General features: G+C 43.1%; 1 protein-coding gene across 1 annotated transcript; it reads right to left on the reverse strand.

The window, feature by feature from the left end:
* Positions 1 to 12,145: 12,145 nt before the first annotated feature.
* Positions 12,146 to 13,819, reverse strand: LOC142397818 (tripartite motif-containing protein 16-like). Its single transcript, XM_075481548.1, has one exon. It carries the CDS (start codon positions 13,817 to 13,819, stop codon positions 12,146 to 12,148), a length of 1,674 nt encoding a protein of 557 aa, XP_075337663.1.
* Between the last annotated feature and the right edge of the window lie 5,779 nt (positions 13,820 to 19,598).

The following is a 19,598-nucleotide window of genomic DNA, read 5'->3' on the forward strand; positions in this document are numbered from 1 at the left end:
CTAACATTCAGGCTCTTGGTTACAGGGCCCCAGAAGTCATCCTGGGCCTCCCAATGGACGAAGGTATTGACTTGTGGTCTCTTGGCTGTGTTTTGGCCTTCTTGTTCATTGGCCAAAACTGGTTTCCTGGGAACACATATGGTTCCATTAGAGCTATTGTGCAGTGGCTAGGGATGCCTCAAGGATTTTCTGAATGAAGCATTGGACAAAGAACTCTTTTTTACTCTTACCCAGAACCAGAGGGGAACCCTCAGGGCCTTCTAACCTTCAGAGAAGGCCTTAAAAAATTCAGAACAAAAACATATTAGTATTAAATAATAATATATGTATACATAAAAAAAACTCAATCACTCTCATTTAATTTAATACAATACAATACATTTAATACTACATTCTCGCTAATCTATGTTCCAAAGTTAAGTTTACTGTCAAATTCACATCGGCAATGAAAGGGTTACTGTCCTGAAACATACTATCCAATCAGAATCGTCCATCTCTTTCGAAGCAAGATTAACCAGCTCATTAATTGGTTAGGACTTCACGCATCTCGGGGAAGGCCAAGCTATGTGTTTTGGTTTGGAGAGTGATGGGAAAATTGACCAATCACGGTTTGATTTGAAGTTGGCGGGACAAAAAAAAAAAGATCGTAGGCCTTCGTGAAGTCCGAAAAGCGTGCAGAGTGGAGCGGTTGACGTTCAAACTTTTGTGTGTGCGCCAGTACTTCCGGTGAAAACGTCCGGTGATTTGACAGCTAGCGTCAGGTTAGGGCCAGTGGCCGTAAACAAAGGTTAACTTATAGCCTAGAAGAAAGATAATATAACGTAGCTAAAAAGACTAGCTTTCTTCAGTAGCCTAAAGCCTGATTTATGCTTCAGGCGCAAAGCCTCTGACGCTCGGACGCAGAGCCTCTGCGAGCGTCAAAATCTTGACCACTCCCCCACGCAGAGGCTCTGCGCGCGTTGTCGTGCACCTCAGAAAAATCCTGACTACACGTCGGACGCACGCAGACCACCAACGGAAGTGCGCAGACAAAAGCGGCTGTGATTGGTCCTCGGTGTGCCTTTCCGGTTGTCTGTGTGGCTTCCTCCTTTGCATTTTCGCCAACTCCAATAAAATAAGCTGTTCTTCTTCGATGTCGAGCAACTCCAGATCCATATCTTGCATACACTTTTTTTTTTTTGAAAGATAAACACTTCCGCCGGCGCCGCCGAAAGTTCTCGTCACCGCCCACCGAAATTCTCGCGAGGGGAAACTGCTGTGCGTCCCGAGAAATTCCAGACCGAGGTTGCAGAACCATAACATGAAAAGTGGTTCGCGACCAGAGCAAAGCAACACGTCAAGACGATAGACGCAGAAGTATAATCCGCCCTTAATGCTTACCGATTTAGCAAGCCTAGCAGCCTAGTTGCTAATGCTAGCCGCAGTAACGTTACCAACCATACCCGACGTCAAGGAGTTGGCTGAGCAGGGGCAAGATTATGGAGTGGCTGGCAGAGTTAACTTCATAATGGGTGAGTGCAGGTTCCATTCACTTGTTTTCATTATTTCACAGGATTGATCACTTCATTGGTTTATCCGATTGCTGGCCGCCGAGCCATTATGTGTCTGGGTGTGTGTAGGTTACTGATCGTGGTAGTCAGGTTGTGTGATGTGTGTGAGTGTATTTTTTCTATGGGTGCGTGCCATTGACTGTATGAGCGGTCTGTGCTCGTTTTTTTTATTTAATTAGATTGGAGATACTTTATTAATCCCGAAGGAAATTAAATTTTGTCGGAAGACGAGACCAATGTTGTGGCTAGCTTGGATAGCCTTTTTTCCCGCAATGATTTTTCTTCTTCAGCAATGAGGGCTGAGGTGAAGGCCCAGCCATAGTGCTCACGGTTCGCTACTGCCCAGAACTCTTGGAGGCTGAATACACCGGCGGAATATGTTAAAACAACGGGGGAAAAAGCACATCTGGGCCTTTGTGATAAGATAAGGACTCTAGATGAGCTGCCAAAACTGCACTTTGGAGTTGAAGATCTCACCGAGGACAAGGACACTCACGTTTTCATTAGCCTCCTCAAGCAGATGCTGCATATAAATCCAAGGAAAAGGATCACGCCAAGCGAAGCGCTTGGTCATCACTTTATAACAATAAAACACCTTGCTCACGGCTTCAATGTAAGCCGAGCACACACAAACATGGAGTCCCAGCTAGAGAAAGCAGCAGTCGAGTGTTATGCAACAGCCACGGAAAGTCTAAGTATGAACGGAACATCCAGTACAAACTTGAAATGAGCACTTAAGGTGACAGAAAGGTTACAACTGTCAGTAATAAACATTCAACAAAAGTTGAAAACTAAACATCCTGCAAAGTAAAGAAGCAGGCTTAGGAAAGGCTAAAGCTGATGGACACAGAAATATCTTGCCATAAAGGACATGGACAAAATCACCCCTTCTAACGGAAGACCCCTCGCATCTTGTCGAGGTCAAATCCAATAGAAAGTATGTCAAGAGGATTTAAAAAAAAAATAATTATTTTCCAGGATATGGAAGGGCATAACATCTGGAGTGTCACAATGAACTGAAAACGCTTTCTGCCACCACACAAGTGATCTTCCATTTAAACTTTAACATGCCATTCCCGCTAAATTCTTAAAAACTAAATCTTAGAGCAAAAGAAAAGACTTACCTGAATCTTTGTACAAAAAAAAAAAAAAAAAAAAAAAAAAAAAAAAAAAAAAGCCCCTTTCAACACTCGAGGACACTTTAAGACATGGAGTATCCAGCCAAGTATTTCAAGCACAATGTTTTTTGGCAAGCCTTCAGGTTGGCTACCGTGCACTCAGCAATCTGTGCCCGGAGTTACGTGGTGGCACAAAGTTGTACCAATTTCAAGAGTGCACTGCATAGAAGGGGTTGTGTCTGGCTGCCATGTACAGGTGTAGAGAAATGGCTGTAACTGATCGCTATAATCAATTGAGCAAAGTGTGCAACTATTTAACACCTTCATAGCAATTCCTCTCAAGATGCAGAGCTATGAGAAGCCATGTTTGAAACCAAAAGCAGAACGTCCCAGTCAAATATGACAGGTGATGCCTGCCATTTGCCTTGAACCCAGATGGTGTTCACAGGACATCGTTTCCCTTAGTCAATCATTCTGAAGCGAGATCATTTGACATGACTTTATTCATAGACTAAAATTAATCTTGTGCCGGTGGATTCAGCTTCCCAATCTGAAACAGAACCAGATTAGTCCAAGCATTGAGATAAAGACATTTGCAGGTACCACTCTCAACATACCCTCTGCACATCATGTTCAGCTCTAGCGGGCACTTGGGAAGAACTTTTTCTGCTGCCCAGAACCATGGCTGTCAGTAATATGCTCCTTCAAGTAGTGGACATCCAGAAAGTAGTCTTTGCCCTTCTCATGCTGCTGGCTGAAGGTGCTGTAGGTTCCAGAGGGGTACAAGCCGTACAAAAGCCTGTAGTCAAAGTTAGGAGATCCACCCACACCAAAGCGTGGCACCAGTACGGTTGCGGATCCCGGTCCAGACCCTTGGCGATCATCCGGGTAGCCGAATTCCTCCGTCTGCTGCTGGTAATTCCCGAGTTCAGCTTCCTTCATGACACTGGAGGTCTCCCCTGACTGGAGGACAGGGCCAGGTGGTGACAGAGGGGCTGCAGGGAGAATGTCAGTGAGGCTGAGGGCTTGGGCTGACGCATCCTCAAAGACTGAGGGGGCAATAGCCCACTGGGTTTCTGTGTGGAGACATTTCATCATTAGTCCTTTTCACAGCAGAAGTTCTGATAGCACAGAGTCTTAACATCCCAGTTTCCTAGGACTGGAAGTTAAAACCAAACATATTTTGGGCCATCTACACTCCAAGCAGAAGATTTACCTTGTGGTCCAGGTTGGGCAGCTCCAGATAGGGCAGCTCCAGCGTCAGATCCTACGTCAACAGGCACATAAGTGACAGTAGAGTATCCTGTTGCAGGCAGGCCAGAGCTCAAGCTGCTCAATGCTGGACCCGTCTGAACAGCCTGTGGGACACCAGAAGCTTGCACAGCCATTTGCACGGGCACAACGGAGCCAGAGCTGCTGAATCTTGGGTCTGCCTGAAGAGCACCTTGGACAAGGCCAGGAGCTTGGACAAGGCCAGGAGCTTGGAAAAAACCAGGAGCTTGGACAACCAGTTGCATTGGCACAAATGAGCCATAGCCGCTGAGTCTTGGGTCTGCCTGAAGAACAGGTTGACTTACACCAGAGACCAGCACAGGTGTCACCATAAAAGTGTTACTGGAAGCAGTGTAGGGCACGGTCACCGGGCGGCCAGCGGCTGCTCCCTGGTAAGAGCCAAAATTACCTGCAGCTCTTGTGCCGCTGCTGCTCTGGCCTGCTGATTTTGAACCTGGGTGCATGAGAACAAGTTTAGCAGAAGCTAATTCAAGCAAGCATGTAATGTTTTACCACAACAGATGATAGCACACCTTTAGTGGGAAAACCCCATGTAGCAGCAGTCAACAAGGCAAAGAGGGAAACCCTGAAATTATGTACAACAAAGAGTAAGAATGCAGTATTAACTAATGTTTCCAATCAATCAAAAACTGTAAAAGGCAGCTTGTGCTTATACCTCAGGAAGAACCCAGCAGCTGTCATGGTGAAAACAAGCTATGAGAGGAAACAGCAAGGGTGAAGGTTTATAAATAATGCCACAGAGCAGCCCAGACCAATCAAAGCTTAACGAGCTAACAACAGACAGCTGCTTGTGAGGGACTATCAGGACAGGTGGACGCTGGAGGCTCATCTGGTTGGTCTGGTATCAGCCTCATTGTCTCCTCTCACCTCCACCCTCCTGTCTGTGCTAAAGGCACTTAGTCACTGCCAAATATTTTACTGTCGTAAAATAGCTCTACCCAAATTGTCGTAATTCTCAGATTTTCTATTTCAGTTAAACGTAGAAGCTGGAAATAACATCCTAGATGTTGAGTTTTCACACCGACCCACTGACACATTTACAAGTTAACTGAGGCCTGTAGAGTCTGAGATGTAGCTCTTATTGGTCCTTTAAAGGAGACATGTTTTGCCCTTTTTGGTACAATTTCCCGAGGTCTTACTGAAATGTATGAGACAGGTCAGGAGCTCCTGGTCTTATTGGCCAAGTTTTTCCCCCAAAAGTGTATTTTATTTCCTAAACATGATGCTTTTCTAACTTTAACCCAGTACTTTTAATGTTTTACACCTTTCGACCAAGTAGTTCTGGAAAAAAAAAGGTGGAAAACGAATGAAGGAAACAACGGTCTCACAGCAGTTCAAAGACTGGTGTCAAACACAAGTCCCGTGTTTAGGAGATGGTTTACTATCCTCTGCATCCTTTTTAATCTCCTGACTTGGTCAGTATTACTTGTTGATAATCCCGCGGCGCAGGATGATGTTTCCTGTTAGTTTTGGCAGAACTGGTGCTCAGCTGCTGGCACAGAGGAATAACTGGCCCAGCAAAGAGCCTCCAACAAATAACCAACCGGATGATCCAGAACTTCCTGCAGCTAAACAAAGATAAAACAGAGGTCATTGTCAGCTGTTAAAAATCTGAGCTCAGCTTCAGGCTGTGATGTTAAAAACCACAAAGCAAGCAGGAATCTGGCTGTTATTATGGACTCAGAGCTGAACTTCAGCAGCCAGATCAGGTCAGTTAGGAAGTCAGCCGACTATCACCTGGAGAATATTTCCAGGATTAAAGAACTTCCTTCCCTGGTTACCTGTCAGATTTTATTACTCATTTTAAAAGCTTTGAATAGTTGGACGGTTGCTTCTGTCTATGATCTGTGAACTCCTTACTCCCCTGATTGCTGCTCACACGGCCCACTGTTTAATATAACTGACCTGTTCATTAGATGGAAATGAATCCCTGCATACTCCTAAAAATCACTTTATTTTGAGGCTTTTTCTTCTAATTAAAACCCCACTTTCATAATTACTCGGGACTCTTTGCAAAATGCAAACAAAACCAGAAAGATATGATCTTAGAACTATTAAAAAGTTATATCTAATTAGAAATAGTGCCAGTTCGGTGCCATCTGTTGGTTTCCTTAGCTAGGAAATAGTTTTTCAATTGCTCTGTATGAATTAATTGGATTCATTCTGAATTAATTGGATTATAATTTCAATGAATTGAACTCCAATTGGCCTGAATTGGACTTTATTACTGAAGTGCCCTGAGATGACATTTGTTGTAATTGTAATAGTTTATTTTGGCAACATTTTAAACAAACTGACATTATTCTGTCTTGGAAAACACTGCTGGTGGAAAACATGATACTGGCTGCTGAAAAACTGGCAGAAGTGGACCTTCCAACGTGACAGTGACAGGAAGTAATCAGCTGAAGTCGTCCAGAGATTTCAGTTCCATCCAGAATCTGTGGTTGGAACCACAGACCAGAAGAGACAGAACAGAAGCCTTCACAAAGTTGTGATGTCATCACTGTGGTGACATCACAATCGATTTCATCTCTGATCTTGTTTGACATCACAAAGCTTATACAGGCCAGACATTTTCACTGCTTTTTCACAGTTGGTCAGGAGTTTATCTGAAGAAACACGTCCAGTGTTCAACCAAGAAATCATCTCCTCCACTTCAGTGGTGTGACATGGCAGACGACGATTTGCCCGAGGGTTTCTACACGTGTCCCATTACTTTTGGCAGTAAGGAAAGTTATGAGGAACCCACCAACTGTTGGAAAAAGAACAATCCCAGGTCTCTACTGCAGCTGGGACTCCTCACTCAGAGGATGTCCAGCTCCTGCAGGATCATCTCCAGGCCTCCGTAGTTCCTCGCGTCAAGTGGAAGTTTCCAGTTTCACAAACCGAGGGGATTCCCTCTAACGCCTCTGCTGCCGACCGAGATTATGGATCAGAGAAATGACAGAACTCTTACCGACAGAAGAATGACTAGATCAGCTATTTATAGCATGGGATGGCTATTCTCAGGACAAAGCTGCTGAAAAAACATTTCTTTCTGACAGGAGAAAAAGACAGAAGAGTGGCAGCAGAGAGCGGCTGCTCCATGACTGAGGAAAAACTAAAGAAGGTGGAAAACTGTTTGACGCGTGAGCGTCATCTCCGTCAAAAGTGTGAGCAGGAGCTCAAGCAGTGCAACCGAGTCCCTGCAGGATTGTGTGAAACTCTGAAAGCAGCAGCAGCAGAAACTGAATATCAGTCAGTTCTGAAAGAGGCAGAGAGCTGGAAAGAGCAACTGAAAGAAAAGACTGCCGCCGATATTAATCTGGCCTCCAGACTAACAGCACAGGAGGAGGCAACAAAGACACAAGAAAAGAAGGTGGCAGATCTCATGAAGGCTTTATTTCTATCCGTCATCATCGAGCCAGAAGAGAACAAAGTGCTGTCAGTGTTCAGCTCTCAGACAGTTCACCTTCAGTTCCACTGACACACTGATGCTGGGAATTCATTTTTATCAGTGCTGCAGTCTGTCCTTCACTCACATGGTGGGGACATGAGATTTCCTCTGACTCACAAACACAACTACATTGCTGTCACTGTGCTGCTTATTGGGCTGTGAATGTTGTCAGAGCAGCTTTTCAGCAACAAGCTGCAGATGTGGCTGTTGTGCTGCTTCTGATTCACAGTCAGTGTGGACAATATGGAAAGTAGAGCTCAGGAGGAGCAGCTGAAGCTTCTGCTTCTTCCATCATTACTTAGAGAGAGGACACTGGAATGACACTGAGATGCTTTGGTATTCAGAGCTTTTATTGATTCTTTAAGGGTGGCAGCTTCATGACACTTTCTCCAGTCTGACCCTCACTGGGAACACAATCAGACATGCTGGGACATGTGGGAAAGGATCACAGTGTTCATACTGTACATATCTGAGAACATCCACAGGAAGACACTTTATCATTTACATGTTGATTCTGCCTTTCAAAGTCAGATTCTTACTAGAATCCATGTTATACACTGTATGTTGACACGTAGAAATAATCCCATTCTGCTTGTAAGCAGCTCTTAATAGAAACCAGCATGACTCCACTGTTATTACTGTATTATGTTGATGCATGAAAACAGCTGAATGATTGTGCTGTAAACACTGAGAACAAGCTGCAGATGTGGCTGTTGTGTTACTTTTGCTTCACAGTCAGTGTAGACAACATACAAAACAGCTTCAAAGATACTTCCAGGTGAGGCGTGAAGAAAGCAGCTGTGAGCACCGTAACATACAATCAGGGGCGGACTGGGGCAAAACAGTGGCCCGGGAATTTACTACCTGACTGGCCCACTCAGGGGCCGGGGCAGCAGAGCATGGTGGCGAATACTGGAGGCGGATGATGGAAGGTGGATGATGGAAGGTGGAACAAATATGTTGATTGTGGGAGACAAAAAAATATGCATGTAAACATTATTGAAGAGATAATGACACATAATTCCATCTGAGGCCTTGATTAGAATTAATATATAATAGTTTTCATAGTTACTTAGAATAGTCTGCAATAGTTGCTTAATAGTGTGAAGACAGCTGCAGGACTGACAAAAAGCTGACCAATCCAAACTCCTCTGGCCGAGCACATAAAACCTGTTGGGCAGGTAATTCTTTTCTTTGCTTTGGGGGGATTTTTTATATTCATGAAATATGTACAGGTAAATGAGACTTGAGACCACCGTCAGATGCGCGTTCAAGTTTGTGGGGGCGTGGCTTTCCATGGAGCACTGATCCATCCCGCTTAGCGGAGGTGCTACTTTCAAATCTTGCTAGCTCTCCATGAATACCAACCATGCCTTTAGATGTATTGAACATTCTCCTACATCGTGTTGTTTGATATCTATGTTTCGGGCCTGGGCCTAGTCCACACACGATAATGACGTTTTTACAGCCAAACTATCCGAAATGCGTTGTGCTAAAAGTTAGCAAGCTAGCAAAATAATTAAGATTAAGATTAAGATTAAGATCCGATTTATTGGTCATCCATACATGCATACACACGAAATTTGTCCTCCGCTTTTAACCCGTCCAGGTTGGCACCTGTTGACACACACATGCACATGCACAGGGTCACACACTCAGAGACAGATGCCAACCTGGAGCGGTGGGCAGCCATTCAGCGCCCGTCATCACATTACAGCTGACTAGCATCCTCCTCCCTGTCACGTCATTTTCTGACACTTGGCCACATCTGCTTGTAGTGCGTGCCTTTTCTTTTCTCTCAATTTTTGCGCTCCTCCTTTACGTTTCTTCTCCATTTTTGCACCGCTGATTGATTGATGAATTGACAGATGAAGAGGAGGAGGGGCCTATACCCTGGGCCCTCCAATGTTGATTAGCCAGACACTAGAGGAACTGTTAACATTGGTTATCACATCAAAGGCCAGCCCAACTACATTAAAACTCTACAGGCCCACTGACCCACCGGCCCACCGGGAAAAGTCCCAGTACTCTAAATACATTATTACTGACATGGACAATGATGCATTCAGGTTCAGTTACTGTTGTCCCATTTTTAATCACATATATAAAAAGGATCACTGCTTCTGTTTTCATTTACATCTCATACAGCATTCATACAACCCATGTTTGCCACCATTGCCTGGGCTCTATGAACATGTGCTGCATATTATTTACAGTTCAGATCATAAAGCTGAAAAAGAGAGGGTATCCTCACAGTTTTGCATGACATCACAGTGGAAACATGTCATCAAAGGACATGACATCACTGTAGTTTCTAAAAGCCTGAAAGACAAAGCGCCTGAAAAACAACACATACTTATACTGTTTAGAGAAGACGCAGTTTATGAGCATGTCGTGGGATTGAGCTTCCCTGGTTTCTCTATATGACAACAAACACCAAACTACACACAGAGAACAGAGGAGCTTGACAGACACTAAGTTATCTGAGAGTCCCTTTTTCAGCTGCAGAGAACAATCACATCAGGGAAGTCGATGTGCAGGCTCAACATCAGCCTCTCAATCAGCTTTTTATAGATTCTGAAACAGAATCTGTTATTCCATTCTGACTTCTAAAATAGAACTATACTGTTTAGAGACAAAAAGTGGAGGTTCCAGATGGTGATAGAAGATAAACAGCTGTACTCTTAGAAACAGCTCTGCTTAAGACTCTGTTTCTTTCAACTGAAGCTTCAGACAGATCACAAACTGACCTACAGACTCCTGCATGATAATCACATCCATGCAGCCAAAGACCTGAATCAGTTGCACTGATCTGAAAGACAAAGGGACGGGAATGTTACCATCCATTCCCCATGTTTTCAGACATTAACTCAAGCCCAAACTTGGACAAACTCCTTCACCACAGCAATGACGCTACATCCTCAGGAGGAACATTAAAAACAACCATTTCTTACAATCTAACAATTTCTATCTAAACTAAAAATAATTTTAGGGATTTTAATCTCATTCTCAATCGTGACAGGAGTGTCATCAGATGAATGAGATCAGCTCAGTCATGAAAACACAGTTTAAACTATATACAGTCTGTGGTTTACACAAACCTCAGTGAAAATAAATACAATTATCATTGGTGCCAATGCCAAAGGCATCAAGGCACACATATTAAGATGTGCATACTTATTGTTCTCCCGTTTCCGTCACGAATTTCGGCAAGGAACTACTCCCTCAATGTTGATCCGACCGGGATAAAAAGCATATCCCCACATGTCCACCGATAGGGACTGGAGTGCTATGACTTTTCTCTCTCATTACTTAAACAGATTCCCGAAAATTGGGAAATACTGTGAATTTTGCCCCATTGGAAATGCATTAGAATTCATATATAATGGGACAAAGGTAGCCCTATTTGGAGGCCTCACAACTCAGCCGTACTTAATCATAGAGACATTATTCAAAGTTTAAACAGGACAGGAAAGACCCGGCTTTGACTGAACTAAATGGTTTGTTGATATATTTTATAGCTTTTGACATAATGGCAGTTTAATTTTTAGGAAAAATCAGGACTTCTCTCACTCTGCTGTCCTGGGGCCTCACACTCTATCTTGACAAGCTCGAAATTAATACCAAAATAACTTAAATAAACTTATCTCACATCCAAAATGTCTGCTGCACCTAGACAAATTATACTTCAAAATGTAGGTATTTTTGTCCTCTTTCACCCAATGTACCTGTCATTGTGCTTGGCCTCACGGTTTTCTCTCAAATGACCTCCGAGCGGAGAGAACGACCACTCGGGCTGCCATTGACGGCCATTATAGCCAGGTCACCTCATCTCCTTATCAAATCAATGTGAAGGCTGTTTTTAAAACTGGCAATAAAAAAATACCATACATAGGAGCAGAATAAAACTTACACCAGTGGCTTCTGCCGTCCCTTCTGGCACTCTCCTCTTACCCACTCTGATCACACAGCTGATATTCCTTCAGAGGGCACAGCCAAGATGGCTGACCTGTTATAACAGGTTTATGCCAGCCACTGTGTCATGTCTGCTCCCAATACAACATGACTATAGCATGACAGCGTCTGTCTCTCAGCGGGCAGAAGCTCCATTGGCACCCATCAAAATTTCTTCAGAAATTTTCTTGTTCATAATGTCCCTGCTGTTTTTTCTAATGAGTCATATACAAATAGTTCCTCACTTTTAAAGAATAAATGTCAGAACAATAAAATGGTATTTCTTATAAAAACTTTAATTTGCTCTCACAATAAACATGATAACTGATCTCCTGATCCTAGAAATTAATTTCTGAACACCTCATAACAAACTTTATCATTTCTTGGTTGATTTAGAAAACAACAAAAACATTTGATCTCTGAAACAAATCAAATTGTAAGTCCATAATTATTTTTACATTTGCAAAGTGATGAATTGAAAAGAATCTGTAATAAAGGAAGGTCTGTTGATTTCTATGTTCTGCTCCATGATGTGGAAGAGAAACAACAACAAAAAAATACATCAACACAAGGATCCAACTGATATTTAGAGCTCAGAGAAGTTAATATTTTAGAGAATCTATCTCTATTTAGAGAATAGAGAAATATTTCTGTGAATCAAACTTATCATTAGCAGTGATATCCTCCATGGCTGCACAGACACAGGAAAAAGCAGCAAATAAACAACATCAAATAAACAACAGAACAGCAGTGCAGATACATCACAGCAATGAACTCCGAGCAACAAAATACCTTTAATTCACTTCACAAAACTCAGCTGTGTCTCCAGTATCATAAACATAAACTCCAGCATAGAGCGGCTGAGTGAATGTGGTCTGGACTCTGTGGAGGAGAGTCGTGGTTTCAGAGACGCTGTAGAAGGACAGAACACCTGCTCTGTGATCCAGGTACACTCCTACTCTGGAGGACTGAGGACCTGAGATGGAGGTTTTCATGTTGTTGAACCAAAATTCACAACTGTTTTGATAACAATCTAATGCCCAAGACTTGTCATTAAATCCAAATCCACCTTCATCCCCTGCTCTGCTGATGTTCTTGTATGCGACTGCTACATCAGCTCCTCCCCCTCTCATCTCCACCTCCCAGTAACAACGTCCAGTCAGACTCTCTCTGCTCAGGACCTGAAACCGATCTCTGAATCTGTCTGGATGACTAGAGTAAGACTGAGGTTGTGTCATTAATGTCACTTTTCTGTTCCCCTCTGACAGTAACAGATAGGTGTTTGCTGTGTTTGGATCCAGTGTGATTTCACATGAATATTTTAAGAAGTCAGCTCTGCTCTTTGGTTCTGGTTCTGGTTCTGACAGTAAAACATCCACAACAGTAACTGTCAGTGAGGTGTTTTTCCATTCCTCTCTCAGGATGTCCTGTAGTTTATCTCTGAGCTCTGACACAGCTGCTGTCACATCCTCAAAGTGCCTCAGAGGACGGATATGGATGCTGGGTGAGTGTGTAGACTCACTGAGTGCTGACACTGAGGGGTAGTTGTGCAGAAAGTGGCTGTGATCCTCTGTGTGTGAGAGCTGCTTCAGCTCAGCATCTTTCCTCTTCAGCTCAGTGATCTCCTGCTCCAGCTTCTCCTGAAGCTCTTTGACTCGACTCACTTCAGCTTCCTGCTGGGATCTGATCTGCTGCTTCACATCAGAGCTTCTTTTCTGGATGAGACGGATCAGCTCAGTGAAGATCTTCTGGCTGTCCTCCACTGTTTTATCAGCAGACTGATTGATGGCCTCCACCTCCTGCTGAAGCAGCTTCACATCTTTCTCTCTGTCCTGGATTCTCTGCTGGATCTGCTGCCGACTCCCCTCCAGCTCTCTCTGCCTCTCAGTCCTTTCTGCTGCAGCTGACACTGTGTCGTGGCCTTTATGTTCATCCACAGGGCAGAGATAACAGATAGACTTCTGATCAGTACGGCAGAACATCTTCATCACCTCATCATGAACAGAGCAGATGTTCTCCTGGAGCTTCTTGGAGGGCTCCACCAGCTTGTGTTTCTTGAATGGAGCCACATCATAATGAGGCTGAAGGTGTTTCTTACAGTAAGAGGCCAGACAGAATAAACAGGACTTGATGGCTTTCAGCTTTCTTCCAGAGCAGAAATCACAGGCCACATCTTCAGCTCCAGCATAGCAGTGATCAGCAGGAGCAGCTTGGAGTCCAGTCTTCTTCAGCTGCTCCACTAAATCAGCTAACATGGTGCTTTTCTCCAGAATAGGTCTTGGTGTGAAAGTATTCATGCATTGAGGGCAGCTGTGAATTCCCTTCTTATTCTTTCCATTCCAGTAGCCTTTAATACAGTTCATGCAGTAGCTGTGTCCACAGGGAATAGTCACCGGCTCCTTCAGCACATCCAGACAGATCGAACAAGAGAAGCTTTCCAGGTCCAGTTTAACCATTTTCTTTGCCATTTCCTCCATTTAAGCAGAGCAGTGTGTGACTCTCAGAGCAGAAACACCGTCTGTGCTGTCTTACAAAACAAATTCCACCTCCTTTTATTGCAGCTGATCTTCACTTAAGAGCTCCTCTACTGTCACACAATGGTTTCACACATCCTCCCACCTTCAGATCAGTTTGGGGAGGGAACAAGGAAGTTTCCTTCACTGAAAGGGACAGTGCTGGTTTCACCTCAATCCTGCAGTAAAGTCAGGATTGTTCAAGGGCTTGTTGCATTATTCTTATTTGTTTTCTGTTGAAAACAAATAAGAATAACCTTCCACTAAAAGTTGAACATGAAGAAAATCTGTTTTCTCTTTGTCTATCAGACCAACATTTTTAGATACGTTTAGCAGGCAGCTGTACAGGAAATGTAAATGTTTCTGAATATTTTCATGCTTTTCATTTATATTTATATAATCAGCTCCAATCTGCAGAGGTTGATATTTATAAATCATAATCTTCTGCTGATAAGCTCACCTAAATCTTCTGACTGATGCATTCAAGTGCATGAAATGAAACATGAACTCTTGTTGTTCTGTTCCACGTATTGTTTAAGGGTCGTCATAGGTACGAGTTTGGGTGGAGCAGGTAACAGTAAGGTGGAGTTTCCAGCTGACTCCTCAGTTTCAGTCGGCTTTGGAGGCTGCAGATGGAGAGGTAACTGTGCTGTTTAATCTGCCACTTATTGATAAGTTAAAGTTTACAAAAAAATAATAATAAAAGGAAGAAGTTCCCTGAAAGCAGCATCAGTGTTACAGGTTGTGAGTCCTGTGAACAAACTGACACAGTGTTATGTTACACATATTTAAACTTCTCTTTCCTCATGTTGTTGAAGCTGCCAAAGCCTCAGTGAAGCTTTCTCATGTCTCCCTGCAGTTTCAAAGCTGAAATCTGAAAACTAACACAAGAGGGCGCCTTCATCCTGCTCACAGGGATGCAGAGGAGGTCAAAGCTCCTGTTCTGTTCATTTACACTGAACTCTGCCTGTGTTCTGGCCACTTTGACCCAGAACATCCTAGTTTATTTTAAATCCGTAATACATAAATATTACCTAAAGTGTCTTTCAAGTATTAATGCCTTGTAGGCCTCATTGACCTGAGTTCATACAACTAATTTCAGTAAACCCAAGAACACCCTCAGACAGAGACTGGTTCACCCAAAGGATTAAACACCCAAACACAAACTGGGTGGTGTCATGTATGCAGTGCAGCAAAGACTGTGCAGACCTCTTTATAGGAGAGACCAAACAACAGCTCCACAAGCATATGGCACAACACAGGAGAGCCACCTCTTCAGGTCAAGACTCAGCAGTGCACCTTCATCTCAAGTAGAAGGGACACTCTTTTGAGGACAGTAATGTCCACATTCTAGACAGAGAGGACAGGTAGTTAGAGAGAGGAATCAAAGAAGCCAATCAATGTAAAACTGGGAAAAACATTGTTGAACAGAGGAGGTGGTCTCAGGTTTCACCTTCCCAGCACCTACAATGCAGCATTGTCTCTCCTCCAGAGGCAGTTTGACAATCATTCTCACCTTGGATTCTGTGACCAAAACTCACTCTGTCAGGCAGGTAGACAATTCGGAGGTGATAAAGACACTAACGACATGCAGATTGGTGGGTATTCAGTGACACATGTGACGGTAACGACCCTCTGCGTATAAGCTTATACATGTAGTTCAGACAAAAGAAGATGGTGTAACTCAGGCTACGGCTACACGAAAACGAAACGAGGTTTTTTTTGAAAACGGGTACGAAAATTCTTGCGACCACACGGAAACGTGCTGCTGTAAAGACTCAGGTCCAGACGAAAATGGATGAAAACGATGAAACGATGCAGTACACACGCCACTGTGTCACGCCACGCTGTGAGACAATAGAGAAGTGTTAAAATTGGCTCACGGCGTCAACGTGTGACTGACGCAAAAACGTTTTAGCTGTAACAATGGAAACGAAACGAGGCCGTTTTCAAACTTTCCCACTCTGGAACCCGTTTTCAAAAACTATCGTTTTGGGGTAGTGGGAACGCCGGCTCCGTGTGGCCGCGACAGCGAAACGATAAGAAAAAGTATCGTTTACAGTGAAAAACGTTTTCGTGTAGCCGCAGCCTCACACAATATTAAAAGCCATTCAGTCCCTCCCTCCTTTATTGTAGGTGACCTGGGCTCAAATCCCCTACATGAAAGGTAATACCTCCAGTTGGGGTCCTTAGGAAAGACCCCCTTACCCTACCTGTAAGTTGCTTTGGATAAAAGTTTCTGCCATATACATATGGTCACAAACTGGGCAGTGATAGAAAGAACTACAAAATTTCTGTAGAAATTTTGATGGATGCCAATGAAGCTACTACCCGCTGAGAGACAGAGGCTGTCATTTTATTGTCATGTTGTATTGTGAGTAGACATAACACAGTGGCTGGCATAAACCTGTTAAAACAGATGAACAGAGTTCATTTGAGAGGAAACCGTGAGGCCAAGCACAATGAGGGGAATATTTGGTGAAAGAGGACAAAAATACCTACATTGTGAAGTATATTTTGTCTAGGTGCAGCAGACATTTTGGATGTGAGAGAAGTTTATTTGAGTTATTTTGGTATTAATTTCGAGCTTGTGTAAAAATTGGCTTTGTTCTTAGACATTATAAATGAAATAGTCTCTGTACTTTTCCATGATGACCTAAAGTGATCCAGGAATGGGAAGACAAAACAATTGGGAAAGCCTGGGAAAGCAAGGCCAGATTCACACACACACATTGTTTTGGCTGATCCAGAGAATATGACGAAGCATGTTGAACCTACTCATGTCCAATCATACTCGGTCGAGTGTGAGTCCAACCTATGAGGCTATAAATACAAATGATACCCGGAAATCGAGGCTCAGTCTGACAGACTTCCTGCGGGAGCTCTGTTCCACTGAGTCCAGCGCTGATATGCTTGACATGTGACTATCAATAAACACTTTATTTAACTTGAGATTCCTCCGGCTTGTTATAGAGCTGCCATTGAAAGAATCGATCTAACAGGAGGCAGATTTAGTTTTCAGACAGCTCAACTCTGCAGGTTTTTTACCTCTTCTGAAGTCCAACAGCTGTACGAGAGTTCATGTCTCATGTCATATACTTAGGCTAGGCGTCCACTATTCCGGCACGTCAACGTAACTCGCCGGATTGGATGCCTAGTTGTCGCCGTGTTGCTACTACAGTGGGTGTGTGGGGCGTGTATGGCTCTGGGGGAAAGTAAATAACTTGTGATTTTAACCAACCGAAGTTTCTCCCTCTAAAAATTTGGGTTTTGGAGGGAAATTAATGTGTATGAATCGTCACCAATGGAACATTATTTCATATTGTACCATGGATCCAGATCTGCGAGCGAGGAGAGCTGCTGTGCTGCTGCTGCTGCTGCGACACAGGAGAACACATGATCTACTGTCATTGGATAACGCACTCCGTCTGCCGTGGCAAATTTGCATAAAGTCCGGCCGAGCCCAACTTTTTGACGTGCCGCGGGTCCGCCGCTCGCCGTGCCGGAATCCCAGCATGCTTTGCGAGCATGGCGACAACGATCGGCCGGATTTCATTGAAAATGAATTGAATGCGTTGGATACGGCTTGACGTGCCGGAATAGTGGACGCCTACCGTTACTCTGCTCTGAGGTCATTTGAGGGGAAACTGTGAGGCCAAGCACAATAAAGGTGACATTGGGTGAAAGAGGACAAAAATACCTACATTTTGAAGTATAATTTGTCAAGGTACAGCAGAAATTTTGGATGTGAGAGAAGTTTGTTTGAATTGTTTAGGTATTCATTTTGAGCTTGTCAAAGAAGAGTGTGAGACCCCATGACAGCAGAGTGAGAGGAGTCCTGATTTTTCCTAAAATTTAAACTGCCATTGTGTCAAAGCTATAAAATATATCAAAAAACCCCTTAGTTCAATTAAAGTTGAGTCTTTCTTGGCCTGTTTAAACTTTGAATGATATCTCTATGATAAATTATGGCTGAGTTATGAGGCCTCCAAATAAGGCTACTTTTGTTGCATTATATATGAATTTTAATGCATTTCCAATGGACCAAAATTCACAGTATTTCCCAATTTTCCGGGAATCTGTTTGAGTAATGAGACAGAAAAGTCATAGCACACTAGTCCCTATCGGTGGACACGTTGGGATATGCTATTTATCCCGGTCGGACCGCGCGGGACTAGTTCTTTGCCAAATTCCTGACGGAAACAGGAGAATAATAAGTTTGCACAATAGAAATATGTGTGCCTTGATGACTTTGGTATTGGCACCCATAATAATTGTATTTATTTTCACTGAGGCTTGTGTAAACCACTGATTCTATATAGTTTAAACTGGGTTTTCATTACTGAACTGATCTCATTCATCTGATGACACTCCTTAACTGTCACTGTTGAGAATGAGATTAAAGTCCCTAAAATTATTTATAGTTTAGAAAGAAATTGTTAGATTATTAGAAATGGTTGTTTTTAATGTTCATCGTGAGGAGTCATTGTTGTGCTGAAGGAGTTTGTCCAACTTTGGGGTTGAGTTAATGTCTGAAATCATGGGGGATGGATGGTGACATTCCCGTCCCTTTGTCTTTCAAATCAGTGCAACTGATTCAGGTCTTTGGCTGCATGGATGTGATTATCATGCAGGAGTCTTTAGGTCAGTTTGTGATCTGTGTGAAGCCTCAGTTGAAAGAAACAGTCGTTAGCAGAGATGTTTCTCAGAGTACAGCTGTTTATCTTCTATCACCACTTTTTGTCTTCTACACCTTTGTCTGTCCCCACACAGGTTACATTTCAAACCTCAACCATCTGAGCTGTGAAACATCTTCTGCTTCAGATACTGATCAAAGATAGAAGTTCTGAAATGATCTCCCACTCCTTATAAATATACTAAAATCCCTGCGGTGGTTTAGAGTTCAGGTTTTTTTGGCATCAGATGGACCCTGATGTTGTCAGAGTACCGTCACATTATTCTGCTGTTTATGTTGTTTGTGTTTTCAGTGTGAACAAGAGTGGACAGAACACCAAAGGAACTCCATCTTAAGATGCAGCTTATTTTATACACAGTGACAAAGAGACAAAGAGGGTTTCTATCAGGCTCAACCTGAAGACGCCAGTCAGTATACAGAGCTCGAAAGATAGATGATGATCAAACATGTCTGATGCAGTCTTAAGGAACCTTTAATCAGTAATATCTACATCTACATACGACAGTTCATGTTTCATGTCATGCACTTGAATGCATCAGTCAGAAGATTTAGGTGAGCCTCTCAGCACAAGATCATGATTTATAAATATCAACCTCCGCAGAGCAGGGCTGATTATATAAATATAAATGAAAAGCATGAAAATATTCAGAAACATTTACATTTCCTGTACAGCTGCCTGCTAAACGTATCTAACAATGTTGGTCTGATAGATGCAGAGAAAACAGATTTTCTTCATGTTCAACTTTCAGTGGAAGGTTAATGAATGAATCTTTCCCTTCAACAGAAAACAAATAAGAATAATGCAACAAGCCCTTGAACAATCCTGATTTAACTGCAGGATTGAGGTGAAACCAGCACTGTCCCTTTCAGTGAAGGAAACTTCCTTGTTCCCTCCCCAAACTGATCTGAAGGTGGGAGGATGTGTGAAACCATTGTGTGACAGTAAAGGAGGTCTTTAGTAAAGATCAGCTGCAATAAAAGGAGGTGGAATTTGTTTTGTAAGACAGCACAGACGGTGTTTCTGCTCTGAGAGTCACA

The sequence above is a fragment of the Odontesthes bonariensis genome, chromosome 2, assembly GCF_027942865.1.
Source record: "Odontesthes bonariensis isolate fOdoBon6 chromosome 2, fOdoBon6.hap1, whole genome shotgun sequence".
NCBI lineage: Eukaryota > Metazoa > Chordata > Actinopteri > Atheriniformes > Atherinopsidae > Odontesthes > Odontesthes bonariensis.